The 26,413-nt window shown below is 47.6% G+C and overlaps 1 protein-coding gene across 3 annotated transcripts in view; it reads left to right on the top strand.

Moving 5' to 3' along the window:
• The window catches only part of RHBDL3 (rhomboid like 3), a 62,941-nt gene that overhangs the window by 377 nt on the left and 36,151 nt on the right, over window positions 1-26,413 (top strand). Inside the window, exons 1-3 of one of the 3 annotated variants that reach the window (XM_058038599.1) lie at window positions 327-446; window positions 3,854-3,877; window positions 22,445-22,528. In XM_058038599.1, coding sequence (XP_057894582.1) covers window positions 327-446; window positions 3,854-3,877; window positions 22,445-22,528 — 228 coding nt within the window. Of the gene's footprint in view, window positions 1-326; window positions 447-3,853; window positions 3,878-22,444; window positions 22,529-26,413 lie in introns of those variants that run through there. The other 2 variants (XM_058038601.1, XM_058038600.1) reach the window with 2 other exon arrangements.

Raw genomic sequence — 26,413 nt, 5'->3', positions numbered from 1 at the left:
GGGAAGGGCGGACCCCCGTCCCCGGGCGATGGCTCGGGGGAGGCGCCGGCCGTGCCCGGGCCGGGGGCACCGCCCGGCCGCAGGGGCGGGAGGCGGGGAGGGGTCACTGCCCCGGCCGGAGCTCGGCCGCGGGGATGCCGCCCGCCGGCGCTGCCCGCGCTAATTGGATGTTCCGTGCATGGAGGATTTCCTCCCCTCCCGGCTGCGGGAGTCATGAAGGCAGGCTCGGCTGCGCTTGAAAGTTTGCCAACCGGCAGCTAGGTTTAATTTCTTTAAGGATCTGGGGAGACGGGGGGGCGGGGGCTGGAGGGGGACCGTTTCCAAGCATGGGAGACAGGCTGCCGGAGCCTCACGCCAGCTCTTCCCCTGCTGTGGCTGCCAGCTCGGAGGCGGAAGAAATCGAGGTGCTGGACTCCGAAGATGTCCTACCTATGGCCGCAGAGGATGTAAGTTTCCTTTGCTCGGTGTCTTCCCCCCTTTCCCCCGGGCCGGGATAATCGGCTCAAGCTATTCATAGCTGAAGCCCGGGATGGGCGCAGGAGCGGGGCCGGTGACCCTGCGGGACCAGGGAAAGCCGCCGTCCCCGCCGCCCTCCGCGCCTCCCGCCGCTGGGTGTCTGCGGGCTCCAGCAGCCGCCGGGCTGGCTCCGTCCCCGGGGCCGCAGCTCCCGTCCTTCCCAGCCGCGGCAGCCCGGACAGCTCCCGGCTCGCTGGGTGCCCGTGTCGGGCGGGTGGCGGCTGATCGGGCAGGGGATCGGACTGCGCACGGACGCGACTCTGGAGCCTGGCGAGGAGCTGACGCCTTGTCTCTACGGGCTGCCGGGGGACAGAGAGCTCCTCCAGAGTCACAGCCACCCTGAGGGTGACAGATGTGAAGCGCTCCCGCTCTCGGGAGCTGCTCCCTCTTCCAGCCCCCGAGCAACAAACAGTCGAGTAAGTTTTCTCTCGGCTCGGCAGGGCTGATGGCTTCTCTCCACCCTCCGAGCTCTGAAGGCACGTGAGGGATGGATAACTTAGCAGCGCTCTCTGCTCACCCAGCCCAGAAGGACGCGAAGGGGTCCTGCGCACTCCAGATCTGCTCCTGCCGTGCTGGGCGGCAGTGCCTGCAGAGCTCGGGCAGTCGTTCTGCATCTGCCGGACCCGGAGGCAGGAGCTGCCGTGCACCTGTCTGGGAGGGAGTGAACGTGAGAGATCCTGGTGCATCCCAGGACTGCTCACAGCTCTCATTCCCAGCAAACTTGGCTGGGATGAGGACTGAAAAGTGTCTGCTCAGTCTGCAGCGGTAAGTGCAGGGTCTGTTCCAGCCTGTCAGACATAGAGCAGGGATGCTAAATGTCTTTCTGAGCGGGCTCTGGCTCGGGTCTTGCGCCACTACAAAAGGGACACTTGGGAGCTGAAGGTCCAGCAGCGTTACATTCCCTCGGCCCTCTCTCAGCCTTTTTGATGCTGCTGGAGGAAGCCGCCCAGGCATGCTTAGGGACAGAGCCAGTGTTTCACCCCCCAGCCCTTCTGAATCACCTAGAATTCGGTTACTGTTGGATTTTCCTCCCAGAGGGCAATGGAGGAAGTGCACTTGCTTGCCAGAGCTGCATTCCCAGTCTGTATTCCTGAGCACAGTGCAGTCAGGAGGGAGCGTGTGATGCAGGTTGACCTCTGCTACAGCACTGCCAGACAATCCTAAGAGGAGATGCCTGACTCAGGAGTGTGTGTAGCTATGACTTGGAAATTGTGGCTTTCCTGGAGCTTTTACAGTCCAGGTTTCCAAATCCCATTGCTGGCTTACATCAGACTGTGACCTTTTCTTCTCTGACAAATTTTGTGCTTGTCTGGATGGTCCTACAGGAAAGATTTCCTGTTGTGATACATGTGAGCCCCTTGGAGTTGCTCCAGCCTCTACACAAACGCAGCCATTAGCAATTCAATCCTGCCAGGGGGCCCAGGAGATGCTGAAATGCTGAGTGCCTGGCAGGTTTGGGCTCCTGGGACAGGAGCTGTCCCTCATGAAGTCTAAATTCTTATCCCAGTTCCACTGCTGCCTTCCTGCTTGACCTTGAGGTAGGAGAGCTTGGGTCAGATCCAGCTTGCAGTGTCTTGCCATTACTTGCATTGTTATTTGACTCTGTACCTTGTTTTCTATGATCAACAAAACCGAAGCCTGCAGCTGCACTGGTTATGGGAAGCTGCTGAGACCTGGCAATAGATGATGTGACAGAAGCCTGAGGTATCATGTATCATCTGCAAGTCAGAAAAGCAGGAAGCGGTGTAAATGCCCTCCTTCTGCTCGGCCAAGATTTCCTGCTGAAACAAGCAGGCTACAGAGCATCATCTCTGAAAATTTCAACTGCTCTGTGCCCCCTGAGACCTAGCTGGGGGTTGATTTGTGTTGTTGCTATTATATCTGAAAGCCTGATGGAAGCTCTCTGGCTTGGCCAGCAAGAACTGACACAAGGTCAGTTCTTTATGTGTTATTAACCACAAAAATATAACACAGTGGAGGTTTGGCTGTCACAGCCTTGACAGTGTGTAACAGCTCAGCTGTGATGTCATTGTAGCTCTCAGAGCAGCATTCCATAAAGCCAGGATTCAGACAGTCCCAAAATGTTCTGTTTAAAGTGCTGGACTGATTTATGATGATAAATGAGAGCTTGTAAATGGAGAGAGACATGGGAGGAGGGGAGCCAACAACTTAACTAATGAAAAGTAATTCAGTGGCCTGATGCCCCACTGTCTCTTCAGTCAGTTCTGCTTTAGATTTGCCTACCATGTGAAAGGAAATGTTCTTCTAAGACTAGATAAGACTCTAACCAGATTTCTGCTTTGCTAATAGCACTGTGAGGAGATTTGCTTATAAAGGTCTGATATTTGTTGTTTTACTCAATTTGTTTCTTTTTTGGGAAGGTAAATGACAAAACAACAGACCTGGAAATGTTCAAATATTTCTGGGGATCCTAAGCCAGTAGTTACCCCACTGTTGCCCCATGGAAGTTGCTGTCTTCTCAACTGGCCCCTAAATCCAGGATAGATGAGAGCCTTAAACAATTCAGTAGGAATTTCCTCTGTTTCATGGGACAGTGAGGCAGGGAGATGAGTTGATATCAGTCTCTCTACAAAGCAGAAATCAGAGCCAGTTTCCAGCTATTTTTTTCTGTTTCCAAGTGACAAGGACTTGTGGCGTGTTCACATGGTTGTGAGCATCAAAGTGGAGCTTCCTCCTATACAGCATTTTAAAGGCAGATCTGATAGAACAGAAGATGTGGGGTAAATCCTTGCAGTGGGCTCTCTCCAGCCTTCCACCCTCCCACCTTGCACAAGAGGAATTAGCTGTTTTTCAGATGTGGACATGTGAGGCTCAGAGAACTGATGGCTTATCAGAAGCCTGCAGAAAGCCAGACTCAGGAGCAGGCAGCAGACAGGGCTCTGACAACCCAGCAAAGGAATTGATGGGTCAGTGTTGGGCCACAGGATCTCAGAAAGTGATCTGGAAAAACATTGCTAATTCATCCATTCCGTCAGTATACACAGAGCTTTCTTGATCTCTGTGACTAAAAACCCCTTTTTTCCTTGCTTGCCTGCAAATAGACATAGTGGGAGAAAACAGAATTAACACATGAATGTTTTGAGTTCATCCAAATTTGGATTTGTAAATGAAAACTGTTCTCCCTGTGTTTGGTAGATTCCCCTTCCTCCTCCTCCGGAAGGGTAGGTGATTCTGGGATGAAGAAGGATGTTGGAAATGGCATTAAATCATTTGGTTATTTCTCTGTTAGAATATACTTCTACAGTTTACTGCATGTTAATGTCATTGCTCTTATACCTTCTTTTTACTCTTTTTCCTCCCTTATGCTGCCTCTCAGCACTGGAAAGCCCTATTTGATCAGGTATGTGAACAACTGATATATTCTCTCTGTCTTGTGAGCAAAGAGCCTAACCTCTGGTTAATTCCCTCTGTACTGGCTTTCCCCTGCATTTAAAATACAGCCTAGGAGAAATGTGCTGCATGCTCCCATGCAGGATGCTGGTGTGCAAGTCATAATTATCACGGCTGCTTTGGGCCTTTCTCAGTTTCTCTTCAGAGCAGCCAGGGACAGGAGTGAGCCCATCCCTGGTGACCCAGGGGCTGAGCCAAGGTGCTGCAGCAGGTGCTCTGTTTCCTGCCAGTTGTGCTGTCCTTGCTTGGGGATTAAAGGATCTTCTGCTCTCTCAGGCAGGCAGACTAAGACCTGTAAAACCAGCACAGGGTTCTTTGAAATGGCTCCCCAGCAGATAAACTGACTTCTGCAGGGTTACATCATCCAGGCAGGACCTGCTGCTTTAAACTTGCACAGGATGAGCAAAGAATCTGCTTCTGTACCAAAGACTCTGGTTGTGTCAGGTAAAAGCCTTGGGACAGATCTGTAGCTGGCTGAAGTCAGCACAGCTCTGAAGAGCTCCAGACTGTAGCTGCTGAGGTTTTGGGTTGTGGGTTCTAGTTTGTAGATGATGTTTTTAGCTGCTTTAATGGACGTGTTTGCTTTGTGGTATCCCTTCCATCTGCCAGGTTGAAATGTGTAGCAGCTATAAACAGGGATTTTTCCAGGGTTGATTTGCTTCTAAACTGCAGCACTCTCTTGATGTCATAAACTTTTGTGCTGTTGTGTGTGCATGTAAATGTCACCTTCTGTGAGGGAGCTTCCTCTGACGCTGGCATCATCCTGGCAATAAAGTTCGGATGGGATTTCATCCCTGCTTTATGAAGCAATAATCTTGCCTCTGTGTCTGGCTGCACTACAAAGCCAAAGCTGTGGTGCAGCCTGCACAAGGATGTCCTTGGTACCCTGGGGGTCCTGTTATCATTCAGCTATTAACTGGGGCTGCCTGTTCTGATGAGTGCTCATTTATACAGGGTTAGCCGTGACCAACTGCTAATCCACGTGTCTGGACTGCAGCAAGTTGGCTGTGCTACAGTCAGCAGGCAGTTGGGAGCTGGGTATTATGATTGTTGATCACACCTAAATTGTGTGGTGTGTTTGAATCTGCTGGGGCTCAGAGGGGATGCTGCCACTGAAAAGGTTGATGCACAATAAATTGCTTGTGGTCTGGGCTGAATGTTTGTTTCAGCCGCTTTGAATTCTCCTGTCTCCAACACTGGCCCTAATTTGGAGTCTTATTCTACAAGCATCCTTTGAAGTCATTGAGCCTTGTGGGATGGGGCTGTTGGCTGGTAGCTACCTCAGGCTCAAAGAGAGGAATCTGTAATTTCCCATTGGACTTATATGAATAGTAGATGGGATTTTTTTCTTTTTTTTTTTTTTTCTTTTTAAGGGGAGGGAGTTTGACTGTTGGATGTACAGAACACTAGCCCAGTAACAATGGAACAGGCTGTAAAGACAGACCTTCAGTAATTAGCTGTGTTTCAATTAGGGCTGCAGCTGAATTTTAAACCTTGTCTGTAAGATTTTATTATCAAAGAGAATGCAACCTGTGACAATTACACATAAGTCCTGAATAAATCAATGATGTCCTTGTTGCCTGTGGGCAAAGCTGACGTCTTCCTGGAGCATTATATCAGCAAAGCAATGCAATTAGTCCTGCAGTGAATTGCAAGATGCTGTTTGTCATGGAGCAAGGTTGCTATTCCCAGCAGCAATGTGCTAGGAGGAGAGGGAAGCACTTTGTGTAGCTCTGATTGGCATACATGTGAAACATGAGGACAGTCTCAATAACTAGAGAAAGCCTGTGTATTGGCACTGGGAACAGTTGCAGCTCTCCCTGGCAGTCAGGACCTGACTGGGTGTCACTTGCAGTGGCAATGGGTGGCCCAGGGTACACGGGCATTTGTGGCTCCTGGGCTGGGATTGAGGTTTGGGAGCCACCTGAGCTGAGACACGTGTGCCTCTGCACTCACCACCTCCCAAGAGAGCAGGAGAAGGCTCGGAGAAAGTGTTAAGAGTAGTTGGGAATTTACAGGCTGGTAGTCTGCAAGTGGCTTGTTGCTGTTATACTCTGTCACCCCAGAAAACTGTGAAGGAGAGGTCAGTGCACACACCCCCAGCCTTTGAGAGGGGAATGAAATTATTATTAATGGTTGTTTGTTTGGTTTGGGGTTTTTTTAGGAAGTATTTTTAAAACTTTCATTCAAGTTTACTGACCAAAAAAAGCAGCAAGTTTTCTGTTTAGACATACAAAATTTAAGGGGTTTGGTTTTTTTATGATCTCCCCCTCCCCAGCTTAAATTAAAAATTCAGAACTTCTTGATGGAAAAATTGCTGCTCAGCCATAAAGCAGTGCTTTCTGCTTGGTTATTTTAGGAGAGAGGAGTGACTGACCATGTTTCTGTAGGAATTTTTTATTTGTTTTGATCCAGCTCTAATCTGTCACACTGGGAACTGTCAGTATCTCAAGCCAGGATCTTCAGCCACTTGCAGACTGATTTATTTAGGAACTAAAGGAACTTAAATTTGACAAAAACTCAAACCAGAACTGCTTCCTATGCTTTGAGGTTCAAAGAAGCCCTTCCCAGGACAAAATCCTGACTACACTGAAGCAAGTACCGAAATTCCTCCTGGATTTAGTGGGGTCAGCACTTCACCCAAGAGTTTGGGAACAGGCAGACTCACAGCTCTTCAGTGCTGCAGCCAGACAATTACAGTTCAGCTGCTGCCTCATACTGTGCTTGCAAGATGTGGTTTTTATTACAAGGCCATGGCCCTCGGGCAGCTCTAACTCACTTTTATATGGGAACTTTTATAGGGATTCATACATTTATTTATTGTGCTCATAAACACCCTCCACCCCCACACACACATTAGCTCTGCATCTGCTGCCTTCTGCAGTGCCTGCACCATCGCTGCCTGCTCTGTGCTGTCTCTGTGAGGAATCTGAGCTCTGAGCAGAGCAAGCTCTCTCCATCCCTCTGCAATCACTTGGGGTTTCTTCATTTGTTCTTCAGTGGCCAAAGCCCCATTTTTTTGTTAATCTTCTGGTAAAGTTGAAAATGCAGCAATCCCAGGAGCAGCTGCTGACAGTTTCATGCTTCTCTGTGTTAATAAGATTTGTTAATTGCCTTGCACTCAGACATGAGAACATCTCCCAGTCCTTGCTGAAGCCAAGTTGTCTGATGGTTGGAGAGTGATTCTGCAGATGAGTGTCCTGAGGGGCTGTTCCTGCTTTGCTGCATCCTCTCTAGGGCCTTGGGTGCAGTTCTTTGCCACCGTGTCCCCAGTGCCCCTGCTTTGGCAATGAGTGCAGCTGCTTGGTGTTACCCAGCCCTTGGCTGGGCTGGGTGAAAGGGGCTGGATAGGACATCAGTGTTCTTGGGACAGACCTGCCTTCTGAAGGTGGCTTTTAACCTTGTCAGATGCTAGGAGCTTGTGTCATCTTCTCTGCTTCCCCATCCCCATGGCTGTTGAGATTTTGAGGATGAATTAGCATTATCAGCCCTCATCTTGGAGTTCTCACTTCTTCTCACCCATACCCTGGTTTGTAGTCATGACAACAAACTTGTTTTAAATAGACACACAAAAAACTCTCTAAAAAGACCCTCCTTACTGCCTCAACACCTTGATCCTATTGCTTGTCAATCCAGGCTGTGTTTTTGTTGCAGCTGCTTTAGAAATCCTAGATTCCTCCCTGAGACTTGTATGTGGGTGTGATGGCAACAGATGAACAGAGTTTATGGGGAATGCAGAGAGATGCCAAGTTACCCAGTCTGTGTAGGCAGCTAATGGAAAACTTGAGCTCAGAAACAAGGCTGTAGAGACAGACATGCACTTGCCAGGAAGAGTTCAATTGCTGACACCACCAGCAGTGGGTGCAGCTGAACCTGCTCCACCATGGTCTCATAAAACATTAAAATATGCTTTAAAAGATGCTGACTTTGCAGCTGCCTTAAATCCAGGGCTGGTTCCTGAACAATTGAAATTGCAGAGCAATCCATAAAATTGGGGCAGCTATTATCATTGTTGGTGGTAACAGAGGAAGGGAATTATTTTGAACTTAATGATCTTTTATGTTAACTGTCCCTTTTTTCTGGGTAGCCTTTAGTGCAGGCAGGCAGAGCTATTTCCCACGCTGTAAAAGAATTTCCAGTTTATTTACTGGGGCACTGTTGAGCTAAACATGACCCTTCACTTTGAAACATTCCCCTGCCTATTGTTGCTGGCAAACCCCTGCCAGCTGTGGCTGCAAAACCTCTCCAGGCAGGTCTCACTGAGCTGTAGGCAGTGGTTTGTGCCTTGAGATTTCATCTCTTTCTCTAACAAACAACTTGTGCCTCACTGCTGGTTTGTTGGATCACTGGGAACAGGTGGAGCACAAACTGTAATATAAAGAATAGGAAATTATGGCAGTGATGCAGCATATAGCCAGGGGGGTTGAGCCCAGGGTTTTGTGTAGCCTTCAAGTCCTTGCCTGAATTTTGGACTATTGCTGCCTTTATAGTGTTCATTGGGACATCTGTCCCCATTTAAATGGAGTGGTGCTGCAGACAGGAGGCTGTGGAAACTGCGAGTAGGAAATAGTCATCAACTTTCTACATCTGCTGAGGTGAGTGGGGAATCAGAGGTGCTGCTGGGAAGACTGTCCATGGTGATAAGAGATAAGCATCCAGGCCCCAAACCAGCGTCTGTCTCGTCTGCCATATCAGATGCTTCTGAGAGTGTGACAGGAAACGTGTCCCCTTCTCCCCCTCTGCCGAGCTGTGCGTTGTAAAGGGGAGAGACATTTTAAAATCTACAAGGGTCTCTTTACAATGCACAGAGGGGGTTCTGCATCTGCCCCACGCCTTGAAGTCTAATCTCATTTACAGTTGTCAGCGTGGGCTGCTGGAGGAGATGAAAGGCGGAGGACAAGGAGGGAGAATAGATTAGTCCCGAGCAGAGGGCACGGGGAGTGCACCTGCCTCTGCCGCGCTACCTTGAGGAGGGGCGGCAGTGGCAGCTGGGCGTGTGTCATCTGCTGCTCTTTGAGGCACCCAGCCATGGAGCACACGATTAATGACTCGAGGGGCTGGGCTTTTGTGAGTGATAAAGCCCTGGGATTTAGGCTGGGCTCTCAGGCTTTTCTCTGAGCAGCACCATCACTTTACATTTCTCAAGTGGCGTTGTGGTCGCAGCGAGCTGTCTGTGGCCACAATGCTTCCCTTTCTCCTCTCTCCCCAAACTGGGCTGACCTTTGCCGAACAGCATTAACCCTTTGACTCCTCCACTTTGGGTTATGGGGTTGGGGGAAAAAAAAGAATCCCTTCAAATTCATGGCCCTGTGGATAGCCTTGAAGGGAAGAAGGGGATGGTAGGAGATGTGTTTTTGCTGAAGATTGGTTTGCTGTTGCCCTCTAGATTGTCAATTCCTCACTGCCTTCAGCCAGAGGCTTTTTTGAATACAACCTGGGAAAGGGGAGGGGAATTTATCCTTCCCTCAGTCAAGGAGGGAAACTTGGGCATTGAGCAGCAAATATATGTCCAAGTGACTATTCCCTCTGCAGGATAATGTCCTTTACCATGCCTGGATTAGCCTCTGTCCATCCCCAGTATTGTTACCGTGGATGGCAATCTCCCAGCACTTCCAGGCTTATACCCAGATTTGACTTTTAGCCAAAATACCCTGGAGTGATGGCTTAGCATGAAAAAGCCACATGGAGATCATTAATGATCTTCTCATCCCTTGCAAGATGAACAGCAAAAATGTCCCAGGTTCCTCCCTAATCTTCTATCACTGTACATGGAGCACCAGCCAGCCCTTACGCTGAATGTGGATCTCTTTATTTTACACCTTCCCTACAGCTTGAAAAGTTTGTGGTCAGCTATCCCATTTCTCCTTTCCCTGGCTATTTGGGCACTCTTCTCTCCAATCCCACCAGCCTGTACACTGACTGTTGGCTTTGACTAGTGCAAAAAGTTGGGAGTAGAAGCCATCAATATGAACCAGATACTGGCAGCATAGCAAACACAGCACTCTTAAGCCTGTGCCAGTAAAAGCAGGCATCTCCTGAAATGTTTCAAGGAGTCATAACAAACACACCAAAAAACACATGGAGGCTGAGTCAGTCTTACACAGCTCATGAGTTAGTGGCAGCTTGATGTCTCTAGTTTTGTAAAAAGCCTCAGGAGGCTTCCTACTCATTACACATTTGTGTACCTTCCATGAGCCTAGAAACCTGCACATTGGAGTGTCCAGAGCCGTGTGTCTCTGCTGCTTCCTGATCCCAGCTGCACTGAGGGGCTTTGGAATCTCTGCTCTGCTGTTTCAGCTGGATGTGTGGGATGGGATTTAGGCACATAGATCCTTGCTAATGCATTGTTCTCAAATCCTGTCTTGCACATAGAAAATCACTGAAGCAATAAAAACGTTTAAGCCTGCATCTTTAGAAAGAAAGGGGAGAAAAAGCCATAAACACAGAGTGGATTGATGCTGTTTTGCAAATCAGCTGGTGCATTGTGCTCTGTGGCTGTGTGCTGCCATGACAGAAAAGGGGAAGAGATCATCTCATCTCCAGAGGAGCAAGCCAGCTGCTTAGCCAGTGGAAATAGTTTGGAGGTGCTTTTCTACACCATCATCACTTACACTTGTAACATTTACTGGACTTTTAAAGTTACTGTCTACCAGACAAAACAAATGTTTCTCCTCTACAATAGGAAGTATGATGTTCCCATTGCTTTCTGGTATTTGCAATCAGTGCAAAAGTACTGGGGCACGTTTGCAAATTAAATGCAGCAGTGGGAGTGTTTGACAGCAGCCAAGAAAGCTGTGATCTCTCTCTGCCTCCTCACTAGGTGTTGTACTATATGTTGGTCTGAAATCAGTTAAGTAACAGCAGACCATGAGACAAAGTTGATGGGATTCAGCTGATGGGCTGTTTTCCTGCACCACTGTACATACAGGCTCCTGAGGGAAGCTGATCTCTGAATGCCCTGGGTTTTTGTGTGATTCAAACCTTGTTGTGTTTGCCTGTTCAAGCTGTAGCACTTCTTTCCCTCTCCCAGTCTCTTGAGTGGTGGCATCAAGCCCAATCTGGCTGCTCAGGGTGACACAGGGAATATTCTGTTCACTAGAGATAATATTTCTTGGTGAAAAGTGTAGTGAAAGTCCTGAATGCTTGTGATCCCTCTGAGTCTCACTTGAACCTTGAATTCTTTCAACTTTAAAAGTAAAACCCCACACTAGCAAGACACAGAGAATTTATGAGTTCTTAGTGTCCATTCCTGTTGCTTAGGAACAGGTATCTGCAGTGACCCTGTGTTGTTGGTAAGACTAACGATGTATGAAACTGATGTTAAACAAGCAAGATCAATCTTGCCCCTAGGAACTGTTCTTCATGTTCTTTGATACATGACATGCTTTGTAAGTAGCAAATACTCTGGAGCTCCTGAGTTCATGAGGGAAAGATGAATGAGAAGCTGGAGGCAGAGCTGTTTGTGACTATCATCAAACCTCTGGTCTGATACATTTCTTCAGGGCAGTGTTCCCTGAGGAAACGTCTCTGCCTCAGTGAGCCTCCACAAAAAGGTACCAGTGATGAATAGGAGTGCCTGGTTTGGGGAGCATACTTGTTTATGATGTACAGTGGCAGTGGAAGGGTTTGTTGATGGCAGCCTGCAGCCAGTGAGATGTGGCCTTGTTTGCCTCTTGGCAGAGGAAGGATCAATATTATAGAAGGTGAAAAACTGGAACTGTCACAAAAACTATTGGAGGACCTGATCCTGAATGCTCTGGCTTGGTTTAGCAAAGCACTTGAAAACAAGTGTGACAAGTGTCCTGGATTGTTTCTGTGTCTGAATAAACTACGTTTTGCCGGGGTGGGTATCAGAATGGGGTGTGCCCTAAGGAATTTAGAGACCAAAGTGGGATTTTACTTCTGCCCCTTGGCTCTAAGACAGAGCCAGATGCTTGTGTTCCTGCCACTCCTCTCACATTTATGCTCACACTGAGAAATAATGGAAATTAGGACTTGAGCATTTTTTCTCACTCTAGGCAGTGGCCTCCATGGAATGATGTTGGGGTTTAGCCTTGTCTTTTGCCCTGGGGAGGAAAATCAAAGTGTTTATTATGGTTCCTTCTTCCATTGGAACTGCTGTCTCTTCCCTCAGCTACTGCTTTGTTGCTGATAGAGGAGTTGCTTTTGCACACAGACTGGATTTCTGTTTCTGGGTTGTTCTCCTCCCTGTCAATAAGCAAGGCATAAATATTTTTCCTTCATATGTCCTCTGACAATAGTATTTATGTCTTGGGGAAATGTTTATTTTTGCATTTAGGCAGCCCTTTTGGGGGAGACTGCTGTGGAGAGCTTGGGAGATAGTCCTGCTGCTGCTGTCCTTGGTCTCTGAGCTGTGCTTGGAGACCATGGCTGGAGGAATAAGTTCCTTCCAACCTGAATAAAGTGTCTGAAGAATTTTTATTAAGCTGTATTTGCTTTATTACACTTGGACTTGCCAACCCTGGGAACTGTTTGGGCAGGTCTTGTGCATATGTGCTGTGTGCAGGATGTGCCTTTGACATATTAAATATTCTGGTGTTGTCTCTTCTAGGGCTTAATGAACCAAATTCAACAAGACCAGTGTTCTGGATGGCTTGTTCCAGGGTAGTGATAGCCAAAATTCCTCCCAAATAATTGTTTTAATGTATCTGAAACAGTGTTTTCCATCTTTATTCCCCCTGTGCTCCATGAGCTGAGAGCTGCCATTGCTGCATTGATTTATGGGATCTTTTAGTGTTGGTACTGGTGGCCAAGAAGAGCCAGAAAGTCATTTGCCAGCTGCTGATTTATGACCCTAGTGAACAGTCCTGGAAAGCACAGTAAGAATTTTCTGGGCCTTATGCAGTTCTAGCTGCCTGGAAGCTCCAGACTGTTATCTGACCATGTGGAGTAATCAAACTGTGAAAACTAATTAACTTTTGTGCCTACTGCAAAACAAACAAAATCATGCAAAAATGCTCCACACTTGCAAGCAGCAGTGACTTTATGGGTTTATAAGCCTGTGTTTAATGACCAAGCATGTAGTGCAGTGTGTGAACCATGTTCCTTTTGCTGGCTTCCAAAGCTGAACAGAGCATAACAAGCTTTACTGATCACCAAGGCTCTGAACACCAGCTTGGGATAAAGTTCTCTTTCATCCTTATTAATTATGTAGCTGGTGTGCAGGTGGAGGTTTGACACAGAGCTGCTTTGGGTGGTTTCTTGTAGTCTGAAGCAGCCTGAATTACGCTGAGCTGCTGCAGTTCATTCAAGGAGAGCTGCTCTCTGCAGTGGGAGTACTGGAGTCTTTCTGAGGTCATTCTCTGCTCCTCACACGTAGGTGACTGAGCCCTTTCTCAGTGGGAACACCAAGGTGTTTTTCTGATGTTGGCAGACAAAGAGCCAGCCCTGCTCAGGACCTGTCTCCCGTGGTGGGGATGCTCTGTGTGTGCCAGCTGTGATGCTGACATCAGAGCAGAGATGTTTCTGGCTGCCCTGGTGTTGTGTTCCTCACAGTGCCAAGGCACTGACCAGCACTGTACAGGTGATCCAGCCTCTGTCATCTGACACCATTCAGAGGGAGGCAATGACTGCCTTCTCCCTTAATCAGATTACTGAGATAACTCTCCTTCATTCTCCTCACTCCTGCATTACTCAGTAGCCCCTAATACTGGATGTTTAACTCTGTCATGTTAGACTCAAAGCTGTTGATTCTTGTTATCCTTTCCTAAGATCTACCAGTTTAGCCAAGATGCTTGTCATGATTGCTGATATGGGAGCAGGTATTTGGAATTTGAAAGTATCCTAAAAGCAGGAAAACTGTGATGTGACAAGATTTAAAAAAATTATTTATGCTCTTTCTGATGGATGTGCTCAAGTTGTCATGGTACTCAGTACCAGAGCACCAGCCAGCCTGGGTCTATCCCAGCTTTAGTTTTCTCCACAAAGCTTAGTATTATTGCAGAGCTATTATTAACCTAAAAGAAATGTGTGCACGTACTCACTGCTATAGAATTCTGTTTTTCACACATCAAATCAAATCCCTGTGTATTTTCACCTTCCTCCCAGATCTGGCAGACAGTGAAAAGGGGAGCTATTTTTAATATAAGCTATTTTTATTTCATTTAAGCAATATTCTGAAATGTTCTGTTTTGAGTCCAGAGTATGAAAATGTAGTTTTTCTCCTGACAGGTTTCATGGATTATTGCTATAAAGCTTCATGTCTATAAAGGAAGAATAAAACTTCCTTCAGGAAAGGCAGAAGTTCTGATTTTGGAGGATACATGTTTTAGTTCCTTTTAGAAACTGAAAAACAGTGGCAGTCACTGTCCTCATATTAAAGAATTTACCAAGAAGGAGGAACAATTAATCAGAGGAGACAAACAAAAGTCTTGTATGGCAGAGTGGTATCAAAAGATCCAGTTCTCTGCCAGGGGGGAAGATGACAGTCACTGGATTAGGAATCATTTGCCTGAATCAGTATTTCTGGCAACCAGAGAGATTGGCATCACTGTCAGAATGGTGCTTACAAACATTTCATCACCTTCTAGCTGTCACTACAGTTCTGTCATCCCACTGGAGTGCCTGCTCCACCTGTCTTCCTGAAGGGCTGGCCTGTATTGTCCAGGAGAGAAGATGAATTTCTGGTCCAAGTGCAGTGCCTGCCCAGAAGAAATGCATGGAGAAATGTTTCCTCCTTTGCCCAGTGAATGTGCCTTCTGTGCCTGAGCCCTGTCTGATGGGCCAGAGGGGAGCTCACTCTCCAGAGCAGGTCCATCCTTCCATGCTGAGAGTGTCCTGCACCTGGGATGTGCTGATGGGATAGCAAGTTGTTCCCAGGGTGCAGATGCTGGTCACAGCAATAAGGGCTGAGGCCTCTGGCTGTGTGCTCTACAGGGAAGAGGAGGGAGAGAGGCAGAGCATGACTGTACAGGAGGGCTGGAGCTGGGGAAAAGCAGAGTGCTCAGCTTTGCAAGGTAGCTTTAGGACAGGACTTCAGGCCAGGCAGTAGGCAGGAAACCTTGGATGTGACAGGAGCAACATTCCCACATCTGCACTGAACACACACTGCTGGAGCTGCTTCAGTGCAAAGCCCAGCTCAGCTTTTTCCTGGCTCCCAGTGCTGGGGGGGGCTGTGTGTGACAGTCCAGGTGGTTTCTGTGCTGGTGCCCCTTGAACTGGGACAGCCCTCACCTGCCCTGCTGCAGCCTTTTTACACACAGAGTCACAGCTAATGAAACACAAGGCAGGAGGAGTTCCCTGCACTTTTATTGGAAGAACTTCTCCTTGCTGAGTACATTTCCAGCCTGGTTTCCAGCTTGCAGCACGGGGTAGGCACAGCCCTGGTCCTTGCTGCAAGGGGTGCCTAGCACAGCCATGGGTCACAGCACCCTGGCACCTGATAAGGCTGAGGGGCACAGCCAAGCTCTGAGCCCAGCAGCTCTCCCAGGGGCTGCCCTGCAGTGTGCTCCACTCTTCTGCCTGATGGAGCAGAAAAGGGAGGAGCAGCAGTTGTCTCCTGGGGCTGGCTGGGTCATTGGTGTTTCTGCTCACCAGACATGTCACTAAACAGCAGCAGAGAGAGACCCAGTGGCTCAGATCTGATTAACCTCTACAACTTTATGCTGTGTCTTAATTGGATTAGCTGCAGGGGGGTGGTTTTGCTCTTGTTCCTGATTTTTTCTTAAACAGGTACTTATCACTGTGACATCTGATGGAAGCAACAAGTTTGAGTAGCAAGACCTGTGAATAAATAAGCAATGTTTGCTTCTTCCCCACTGCTCAGCTAACAGCTCCTGCCCTTCCTTTCTAAGGCACTGCTGTAGCTGGTGCCTGTGAGATGGCTTTGTGTAAGCCCTGCAGTCAGATCTCCTGGGAGGTGTGGGCTTTGCCTGACAGCCTGAACCCAGAGTCCCTGATTGGTAACCACAGTTCTGTCACTTTTGGGAAGGATTTCTGCTCAGCAAATGTTCAAAGCAGTATTAACTTTCCATGTTCAGTTTCTTTCATCTTTTCTCTGAGCTTTTTAGTTTCCTTCAGAGCCCGATTCTTCTGCACCTCAGGGTTTTTGCATGTATCACCACAGTGGCTGTGGGTTGGAGGGAATTTGCCTTATTCAGCACTGCAATAGCCCTTCCTCTTCCAGGACTTCAAAGCTCATTCTCCAGTATCAGTTCATTTAGTTTCATAGATGGGAAAATGGAATAAGGAGATCAGTAATCATATTCTGTTACAGTGGGGAACTGCCTGCTGCAGACCTGAAAAAGGAATTGAATTCATTTGATTGTGGAATTGCCCCTAATTCCTCAAGGTGTTGTCTATCTTTGTGGTGCCCGACTGAAAAAATGGAGAACCAGTTTAGGGGAGTACTCCCCCCTTTGTCTATTCTTCTGCCTGCAGCACCCAGTTCCCTTTTCAAGAAGCTTAAAATAGAAACCTTTCTCCTGGCCATAGGTGTAGTTGGTGCTGGGTTGGGCTGGAGAGGTGATGGGGGGGGTACAGGCTGCTGAGACACTCACATCTCTTTCTGGATAGCTGTGCACAAAGAGTGAATTGCAGGTGTGGTATCAGGCCACGCTTCTGTTCCAGGAGCAATAATAGATGTACCAGCCACAAACTGCCTGTTTCAAGATCAAAAGTTACATTAAAGCTGGTAATACTGCCTGGCTTGGCAAAAGCCTGACAAAGTGTTCCAGGGTTTTAACATGTATTCAGATAAGCTATCTTCCACAGCGAGGTTCAGGCCTTTGGATTTAGTCCATGTACAATAGCAAGGGTTTCAGTGACTTGGTAAGAAGGTGGCTCCAAGGAATTCCCTCTTTGTACAGGGCTTGAATGTAATTAATTTGTGAGCACTGCTTGCAGGGCAGCCACAGTCTCACAGCAGAGGGTTCAGTGCTTCTTGGCACCTGGGGTGCCCTTGCAGGGTGTGTGGTTGTCAGGCATGGGCTCTGCTGCTGCTCCTCGAGAAAACATGATCATTAAGGTGAGGTATAATGGACATTAGTTTCCTTTCTCAGATTTAATGCATTCATGTATTTTGTGTCCACTGGCCCCTCAGCAGCTCACAGGCTGGATATGTAAATTGGTAGCTGCAGAGGATGACTGATCTGTTAATAGGTGGAATTTGATGCTCATAAAATGAATGCATTTAATGTTTCAATGGCAATGGTGTGCTTGAATTTTTAAGTCTCCTGAGGATCTCTTGTAATTCTGTGGCTCTGGCTGTATTTGTTACAAAAAGCAATACAAATGGAGAGGCTCTGTGGTTTCTGAGGGCTGGCTGTTCTGTTGTCTGTGAGTATCACTTCAACTTTTTCTGTATCAAATATTATTCCAAGGAAGCTGTGAAAGTGGGAAATGCAATGATATCTGAAAACAAAACACTGATGTAAAAATTGATGGTGCCCATAGAAATAGCTGTCTTTGGAGATCTGTTCAGATATTATTTTTCAGGAAAAGCCAAGTTTTAGTAGATAATATTTCATTATTAGGCTTTTGTTGAGGGATACAGAGGACTAAAAAGATTTGGTGGGTCATTAAAATAAGTACAGATCTGCCACTGTGGGGTTTTAAATACAAAATTAAATCCTGGCCTCTTGGAAGGGGCCTCCTGTGCTTCCTTTGGGCCCCATGCTAATTTCATTGCTGGTTTCAGAAGGGTAAGGACTTCCACTGATTTTAATTTTACAATGTTTCTTTTAGTATGCAGGCATTGAAATATTAAATTTCTTTTGCTGAGGGTTTCATTAAAGGAAGCTGTACACCCCTTCCATGGCAGAGCATTTGTGTGATAAATTGCATTTTACAAACACATGAGATGGTGATGATCCCTCAGATATTGCAGAGTTACATTCTGAAAACATTGGTGCTTCTTGTTTTTCCCTTTAGCACTGTGAGGCAAATACTTCAGTTTTTCATCACTTCCACAAGCCTGGGCTGAAGGGACATTAACAACTATGCAGGGAGAATATTGTGATATGCACCATAAAGTTGTGCCAAGGTGAAAGGAATATACAGGCTCAAATGAACCCTTCCCCTGAGGCTTTTGTGATTTATTTTAATACTTTCTAAGGTGAAGTGCTGGATCCAAGCCTCGCTACCAGCCAGCATCTTTCATGTCAGACAAAAAATCTTTTACTTGTGTCTTCCTTGGGCACCACCCCTCCAGATCCTGGTGATTTCAGCACAGCAGAGTTTGGCTGTGGAAAGTCTGTCACTGCTGTCATGATGTGCTGCTCTGTGGGTACTGCATCCACCTCTGCCTGCTCTGTTCTCAAGGGATGTGTGCCAGGCTCAGACTGAACAGTGTCTCAGTTTTGCAGGGTGAGAAAAGGGCCCTGGTTTGCTGTGTTTCTGAGAAGGCCATTGAAAGAGGCAGATTTGCTGTGTGGGCAGCAGGAGTAGAACCAGGGTGAAGCACCAGTGTGGAGTGGCTGAGGCTGTGGGTGGCACCTCCGTGACATTTCTTTCTTTCTTTGTGGCATTTGAAGAAAACTGCCCCAGAGGCAAGCAGGGGTGCCTGGTTATGATGTCTTGGCTCTGAAACTGGCTAGTTGTGATTGCAGGGATCTGCAGCCTGCTCTGGGTTATTGTAAACACATCTTTCAACTTGTAAGAAACCTGCTGTGTTTCCTTGAAGGACATCAGCGAGTATGTAGGCAAACCTCAGCTGCTTTTCTTCTGGAGACTTGGTCTCCCAGATAAGATTCTCATGAGTAGTTTCATATTTGTGTCAAGTCCATGAATTCAGTGGCAGCTGAAGGTATTTGGCAGCTTTGGCTACCAGTCACTCCTTGGGGCTGCAGAAAGCAGCATTGCACTGTGGACAGGTCAGTGTAACCACCAGATCTGTGCCCCTGAGCTCTGGTGCCACTGGGCTCTGGTGCCCCTGAGCTCTGGTACCACTGGGCTCTGGTGCCACTGGGCTCTGGTGTCACTGAGCTCTGGTGCCCCTGAGCTCTGGTGCCACTGAGCTCTGGTGTCCCTGATCTCTGGTGTCCCTGAGCTCTGGTGCCCCTGAGCTCTGGTGTCCCTGAGCTCTGGTGCCACTGAGCTGAGCTCTGGCTTGAGCTGCCTGAGCTCACAGCCCTGCACACAGCTCATGAGGCTCAAGGGGGAAGGAACAATGAATGTGGAGGGCTGAAAATGACCTCAGGAAATTCACCCCCTTTCCCATCAGCCCCCACTGCAGATTAAAGTTCTCTAGAATGTTCCTTTTCCTTGGTGCAGGAGAGATTCTCACTTCAGCTTGTCTGAGACCAGGACCACAAGGCCTGGGAAGGGAAGAGTGAATGGAGAAGCTGCTTGCCAGGACTTGCTTCTTCTGGTGACACCAGGTAGCAGTTTCTGAAACAATTTTTACTTTAGCTGCCTCCAAACTCTCTAGAGTTGAGAACTGGAGCAAGGAATACTGGCCAATTAAAATGGCAATATAATTTTAATTGACATAATAAGACTAAGGTATAGTATAATTAATTTTTTCATGCAATAAAATAGGACAGGAATTGATCTGAGCAAAGCAACCAGTCTGTTGTACTTCCTTACTTGCTACAATGAACATTTTTCTATGCAGTGAGATTTTCTAGCAAAGAAATGCTGAGAGTAGAGGGTGATGGCCATGGGCTTGCTTTCTAGCTGGCCCAAGCATGCTGATGTGTAGTACTTTACTGAAGGCTAACCAAAACTAAAAATCCTGTCTATATCTCCTGCCCAGCTCCTCCAAGTCAGTGTGATGAGCAGAGCCTGGTTGTATCTGTTCTCCCTCTGTCCCTTCCTCATCATCTTTGCTATCACAAATTGTTAATGTCTGGCCTGAGAGATTGCCTCTTAGCACAGTGCTGATGGGATCTTTCCATGCAGGATTGAGGCTGGAGTGGATTGGCAGGAGGCAGCATCCTTGCTGTGGGAAGTGTGCCAGGTGTGTGCATGCTTGGTGCTGCTGCTCTTCCAGTTACTCCAGTTCTGGACATGGGCAAGGGTCAGGTGCAGCTCCATGACCTCTGACCAGCACATCAGGGCAGTCATGGTCTGGTCAGGGTTTGGGAGAGGCCTCCTGCACCCAGCTGCTGCACATGGCCTTCGAGGAGACTTTCTGTCTGTCTACATCAGCTGCACCATCCCTGGCCAGGCACAGACCACTGTGTGATCACAGAGCTTTAATCAAGGCAGTGATCACACTAACAGAGTAGTGGGAGTGCTGGCAGGGGGAGCTGAGATGTCATTGCTTACCATGTCATGGTCCCCAGGTGGTTAATGTGTCTGTAAATCACACAAGTGCTTTCCCATAGCTTTGCTTTCTGCTGCTGCCTCAGCTGCCAGGGTTTCATGGGACACAGATCTCAGCTTGTGGCAAGAGCGTGGCCTCCTTTCCCTGGAAAGGTACTTGGGATACAATTCCAGTGCCTGAAGCCTAACTGAGGGCCCTGCTAAGCTCACTGAATCCAGGCTCTGAGAGATTATATTTCATTTTGTTTCATCAGGTTTGCTTTCCCGTGGAGTCTGTATTTTTCCCTGTGTCTGCACAGGGAGCATGGAAGTATTCCATGGCATTTCAGGAGGTGAGGAGTTTCCCCTTACCTGGCTGGTCTCCTGGTCAGCTCCTGGGAAGCCCTTGGAAACCCTTGTTGCTCTTTCCCAAAGGTGAAATGTGTCCTGCAGTAAGCAAAAGTTACCTTGCAAGGGCAGCCTGGGCCTGGAGGTGCAGTTGCTGCTGGCTGGCAGTAGCACAGTGGTGACTCTATTTTCCATATTCAGGACAGACTGGCAGAAACTTTCTGTGCTTTGAAGCCATCACACCAGGAAGGGTTTCCATGTGTGTTGATGCTTTCTACAGCTAGAGCAGCTGCAAAAATGTCTTCTCCCAGTCTAGAGGGAAACCTTTATATCTAATTCATCTCAGACTCTAAATCATAAAGATAGCCAAGTAAAACCAGCAGAGTTTGCACCAAAGGGCTCAATTTTGTTGGCTTCTTGAAGGGGATGTTAAGAGATGCTCACAGTGTTTAGAAGCATTTTTGGATTTGTTTATTTTTCTATGAAAATCTCACTGGTTGGTATTCCCATGTCTCTTTTAAGCCATTTGAGATGAAAAAATTTCTTTTGTTTCTTTCTTTATAAAACTATTTTTATCCCGGTTCATGAGACTGTACAAGTAGGAATTAAAGCCCTGCTTGCTATTTCCTTGCCCATGCTGTCTGTTAGTCACCCCCAGCTCCTTTCAGCTCTCCCCAGCTCCCCCTCCCCTCCCCAGCTTGCCTTGAAGGGCTGGGAAAGCCGGCGCTGGCACATTGTGTTGGCTGTCTGATTGTTGTGGGGTTGTGTTTGTGTGGGGAAGGTCACGAGACAAAGAGACCACCAGGCAGGGCTGGGTGGGGGCTGTTCAGTCCCTTTCCATTCAGGCCTCTTGGCAATGGGTGGGAAGAGTCTTGTTTGCATGACAGGATTTCAGGAGGGCATTGCTTTTTGTTTAGATTTCTTCCACTGCTGCAGCAATGGGCCCTGGAGGGCTACAACAAAGGTAGAGCTTGTATTATGAGATTCATGGGGCAAAGCTCTCAGTGCAGGAGTGGCTGAGCCTGACCAGCCACTGTGCTCCTGCAGCCTGGAGACTGCCAGCAATTGCTCTGGCTGGGCTGTTTGTGCCATGTCCAGTTGTAGAGCTCTGACTCTGTGGGCTGAGATCCTTAGTGGGATGAATGCTCTGCAATCCTTCTGTCTGTAGAATGAGGGTTGGAATTCAGGGGACAGCTCCACAGACCTGCCAAAGGGCTGTGCTCCCTGAGTATTTCTGAGACTTACAGGCAGTGATTTTACTTGCAGCATCTGCCTCTTTCCTTGCTATCAGGTTGACATTTTTGAGAGCATTCTTGTGTTTAAGCAGCACTTACTTCCTCATCATCCCTGTGAGAAGCTGAGCTGCTGTCCCTGGGTGCAGCTCTCCCCTCACCCCATCCTTAGAAAGCAGCTCAGTCTATATTTACCACTGGTGTGCACAAAGGCAAACATTGTCAGGGACTCATTGTAACTGTCCCAATTACCCTAATTTCATTTGCATAAGAAGATCGACCAGCCTGTGGCAGTGCCCCTGCCTTGGCTGTCTGATATGGGACACTGTCATTGGGAAGCAGGAAAGAACTGGAATCCCCAGGCTGAGTAGGATGGGGAGAGGGGGCTGTTGTGGTCCCCAGCAGCATGGGTGTACAGCAGCCCTTCCTGGAAGGAGGATAACTTGTCAGATCTCAGGCACTGCAAGTCCCTGACTGTGTCTGATTCAGATGTAAGAGCTGCCAGCTTCCCAAAGATGCAGATTCCAGGTACCCCAAGCATGCCTGAGTGTCTGGCTGTCCCATACAAGGAAATGTTCCCCTGTGTGGTGTGTATGTGTGTATTTATCTATTTTTTTGTCAGTAGGTGTTGACCCTGCTCAAATGCTTCTAGACTAAGCAGTGGCCTGCTCTGTTTGTCACTTCCCTCAGGCACATGCAACCTCTCCTCCTTGTGTTTGGATTTTTTCCAGAAAGGTAGCTGTTCCTGCAGGCAGGCACTAAAGCAAGAGGAAAGCAGCTGGGATGGAGCAGAAGTCAGGAAGCAGGCTGAAATGGTATGATCTCTTGACCCAAAGCAATAGCTAGTGCTGGTAGGACGTGCTTGCACTGCAGCAGCTGCACAGCTCTCACTCCTCTCATTGGATTGAGAATGAATCATATTTTCTCTCCCTTCCCCCCAGTGCCACGTGTAACATGATCTCCCTGTGCCCAGGCTGGCAGATGGAAACCCAAAACTCTTCTGTTTGCAGTAATGGTTCTTCATGGGCTCACCTGGTCTGTGAAGCTGCAGTGTTCCAGCTTGTGAGCTTTGGCAGAGCAGCTTTTCTGTCCCCCTGCCCTGCTGGGTGTGTGCCTGCACAGACCCACATCCATGTCTTATCTCCCTGCTGCTTCCAGGAGAGACCCTTGCTCTTGGACATCTTCCCTTGTTGCTTGTGGATATCACCAAGCTTAGTGTGCTTTGTGGAGATGCTTTGACCTTTACTCCATCTTGCTCTATCCTTCAAAGTCCCCCCTCCAGTATTTGGCAATTAAAAGCTTTTATTAGTTAGTTACTAGGGGACAATACAGGAGTGTGTCATGGAGGTGGCTGGAGCACAGGCACCTCATCTCAGCTACAGTAGCATTTTAAGCCTCTTGCATCCTTGGGTGAGTTACTTTGTCTCTGCAAATTACTTTGCTAATTGGGTAAATTACTTTGCCTATTTCCCAGTTCAAAAGTGGAACTCCTTATGAAGTGATACCACTGTGAATTGTAAAGAGCACAAATTATCATTTCAAAATGTACTATGTCCTAGAGACCTGATTGCTGACAGCCAGGTCCCAAGTCTCTGTCCTTACATTTTTGGATCTCTCTGAGGGATTGATGATCCAGCCCAGATTTCTCAGGAATTCCTTTGTTCTTTCTTTGGCAGGACATGGAGCAGGGAAAGAAATCCTTATGTGTTTTCTCAGATGAGATACTGCTTGTGCTCTGACTCCAGGACTCACATTTTTTGCCTGAAATTACCCACATTGGTATTGTTATGTTTTCTAGGTGCAAGGAACATCAAAAAAGGAAGGGGCAGGACAGAGTCTCAAGTTGGGGCACAGATGGGCCCCTCATGGTTCCTCTAGCAACCCATTAAAAGCTAGTTTGTATGTTTGACTTCCCTGATATTGAAAAGGCAAAGTAGGGTCAAGTCTTACATTTAAATTTGGGTTCTTTCCATTGTGTTTGTTTTTGCAGGGAGTGTCCTACCTTCTGCATTTCTATGACCTCTCATTTTAGCTTATGTGTTAGTGGGGTCTATTTATAAGCAAGAAAAACATGTGCTCCAGACACTGAATTAGCTTTTAAATCATTGTTCCTAACAAATATGAAGTGAAATACTGTGATTTAGGTACTTACTATCTCTTTTAAGCTGAGTCACTGTGTCTTTTGCTTTGCTTTGGGAAAATAACTTTGGCACATATTCACACTGTGGTGACTGATGGACCTGGGAGGAAAACAGAGACATTGGCCACCCAAAGAGGAGAGGAGGGCACCCAGTTTTCAGCTCTGCCAGTGAGGTTCAAGTAATAAGATGTGCCCTTTTAAAATGCTTTGTTTTCCCCAGCTGTGCAAAGGGAGGAGGTGGATGAATAATAATACAGGGAGTTTTGTTTGAAATTCACCAAAAGGCTGGGGGAATCAGTGCTTTTTCCTTTTCAAGCAAAATATTTAATTTGATTTGAGCTGAACCATCTGGGCACTCTAAATAGGAATGTAAATGACATTTTTTAAGGAAACATTTTGAAAATGGCAATGTCCAGTGCTTTGGAATTTTAGAATCTGAAGGAACTTCTAAACAATCAGTATTCAAACAATCAGTATTCAAATTTAAGGCAAATTCTCAGGAAAGTCTTGGCATGACTGAAATCTCAGGAAATCTCTTTGCTTGGAAAAGTTTTGTTTGGAAAAACTTTATCCTTTGTGTAAGTGGGAGACAAGCCCTGCAGATAACACTGCTGATAAACATAATATTCTGCATATAAACTGCATTTGTCCTGCCCTTGGAGCAGTGTTACACTTGCATCTCTTGGGCTGCTGCTTGTAATTATCCTGGTGCTTTATCCTATCGGCCGTTTCCATGTCACTGGTTCAGTTTTGCTACAGCTCCCTTTGATGGGGGCAGTCTGACCTTTGGTGGCTGCTGTTTGATTTGCTCTGGGTTCATGAGAATTTGTTGGCTGGGAGCAAGGGAGGTGCCCAGTGGTGGAGGGATTATTCAGGGACAGACGATGGTAGCACTGTCTGCTCCAGGCAGCTTTTCTGCTCCTGGATTAAAGTTCATGCTGTGCTGCTTGTCTGTCTCTCTAAGGCCCTGTCAAGTCCATGTGGGAAGCTGTTCTGTCTGCACTATTCCACTTTGTGCTGCTCAGCTCTCTTCTTGCCTCATTTCTCCTCCCTCTTTCCCCTTCCATTCAGGCGGCATCTTTCAGTCTCCCCCATTCAAGCTCTGTCTTTGCTCTCTGCCCTGTGTAAAAGTTCCATGCCCTCCCTACCATTCATCACCTCTTGCTCATTCACCTCCCTGCTTTCCTTTCCCCATTCATCTGGGCTTCCCCTCACCCAGGCTGGGCTGCCCTCTCCTCCTGCCCCTTCCACAGTCCTCCTTTTGTGTCTTTGCACTCCCTTCTCTGTGGCCATCCAAAGCTCAGCAGTCTGCAGTGTGCTCTGTGAGGATGCTCTTCTAGAAGTTGGCCCCAGCTGATGAGCAAATTAATCCTCAGTGGAAACCTGGTGGGACTGTTTTGGGTGGATTTGTCTCTCTATTTACCCTGCAGGTGAGAAGATTTCTTTTACCTCCACTTCCTGGAGATGCATCATGATGCATGAACAGGAAAAGTATTACAATTTCCTAACCTTCCTGTTCAGTCTGGTCTTTCTGTCTCTCCCTCCTGGCTTGTTTCCCCTTTGTTTGCAGCAGTTGCAGCTCTCAGGTGACTCCTTGGGAGGTTGGTTGGATTTCCTCATTCCTGAGGAACGTAACATGAATTTTCTTAATTATGCTGGCTCTGTAATTATGGTTGTTGCCTGTGTCTTCTCTGCTTTTTTCTTTTAAATCGTCTACTTGGAGGCTGTATCAGTTTTGTCAAGCCATCTCTGCTCTCCAATATGTGTTTTAAGTGTTCCCCAGGAAACAGAGCTTATGAATTGTATTAGCCAGGCCTTGTTGTTTGTGGGTCTCAATGCAGCCATGACCCTGTGCTTGTGATGCAGACACAGGAAATATGGACCACAGCCTTGCCAAAGATTTCTCAGTTTGCTGAGCACCCGGTCCCCTGCAGCTCCCACAGTGCCAGCAGTGTGCAGACATCACCCCATGGTATTGAAGGAGCAGATCTCTGCTGCAGTGTGGCAGGAAAACAAAGTGGGAGGTCTGCTGGCCCGTGGGTGCCCATGGGGGGCTTCAGCTTTGGATGGGTAAACTGCATTCAAGTCAGTCTGGTCAAATAAAAGGGGAATATTAGAGCCTGGGAAGAGTGGATAGGCTTGGAGGAAGCAGGTGCTCTGAAAGCTTGTGTGCTCCCTGTGCCTGTGGGAAATCTGATCAGCTCAGAAAAGGAGACAGAAATGAGGTGCAGACAGGCAAGGAGAGGGGCTCTGTGAGTGTCTGCAGGTTCGGCTGACAGGACAGCTCTCTGTTGTGTGGGAGGCTGTGAAAGGAGCCCCTGACACAGCCTGGCAGGGCCAGGCTCTGGGAGGACTTGTCAGTTCTCTGAGAAGGACCCTTTTCCCTGATAACTGCCTCAAAGTGGGATTTCAAACCCTGCTGTGGTTTGTTGTCAGGCTGGTGAGTGTGTAAAAGAGAATCCCTGTTCATTGTGCTTGTGCCCCACAGAGACATTGAACCTGGCAGGGCACATTAACCCCAGGCCAGCCCTGCATCTTGTCACCTGCAGGCAGCAAAGCT

Source organism: Melospiza georgiana, chromosome 21, assembly GCF_028018845.1.
Source record: "Melospiza georgiana isolate bMelGeo1 chromosome 21, bMelGeo1.pri, whole genome shotgun sequence".
Taxonomy (NCBI): domain Eukaryota; kingdom Metazoa; phylum Chordata; class Aves; order Passeriformes; family Passerellidae; genus Melospiza; species Melospiza georgiana.
The sequence above is the reverse complement of the archived record's forward strand: the minus strand, read 5'-3'. Positions and strand labels throughout refer to the sequence as shown.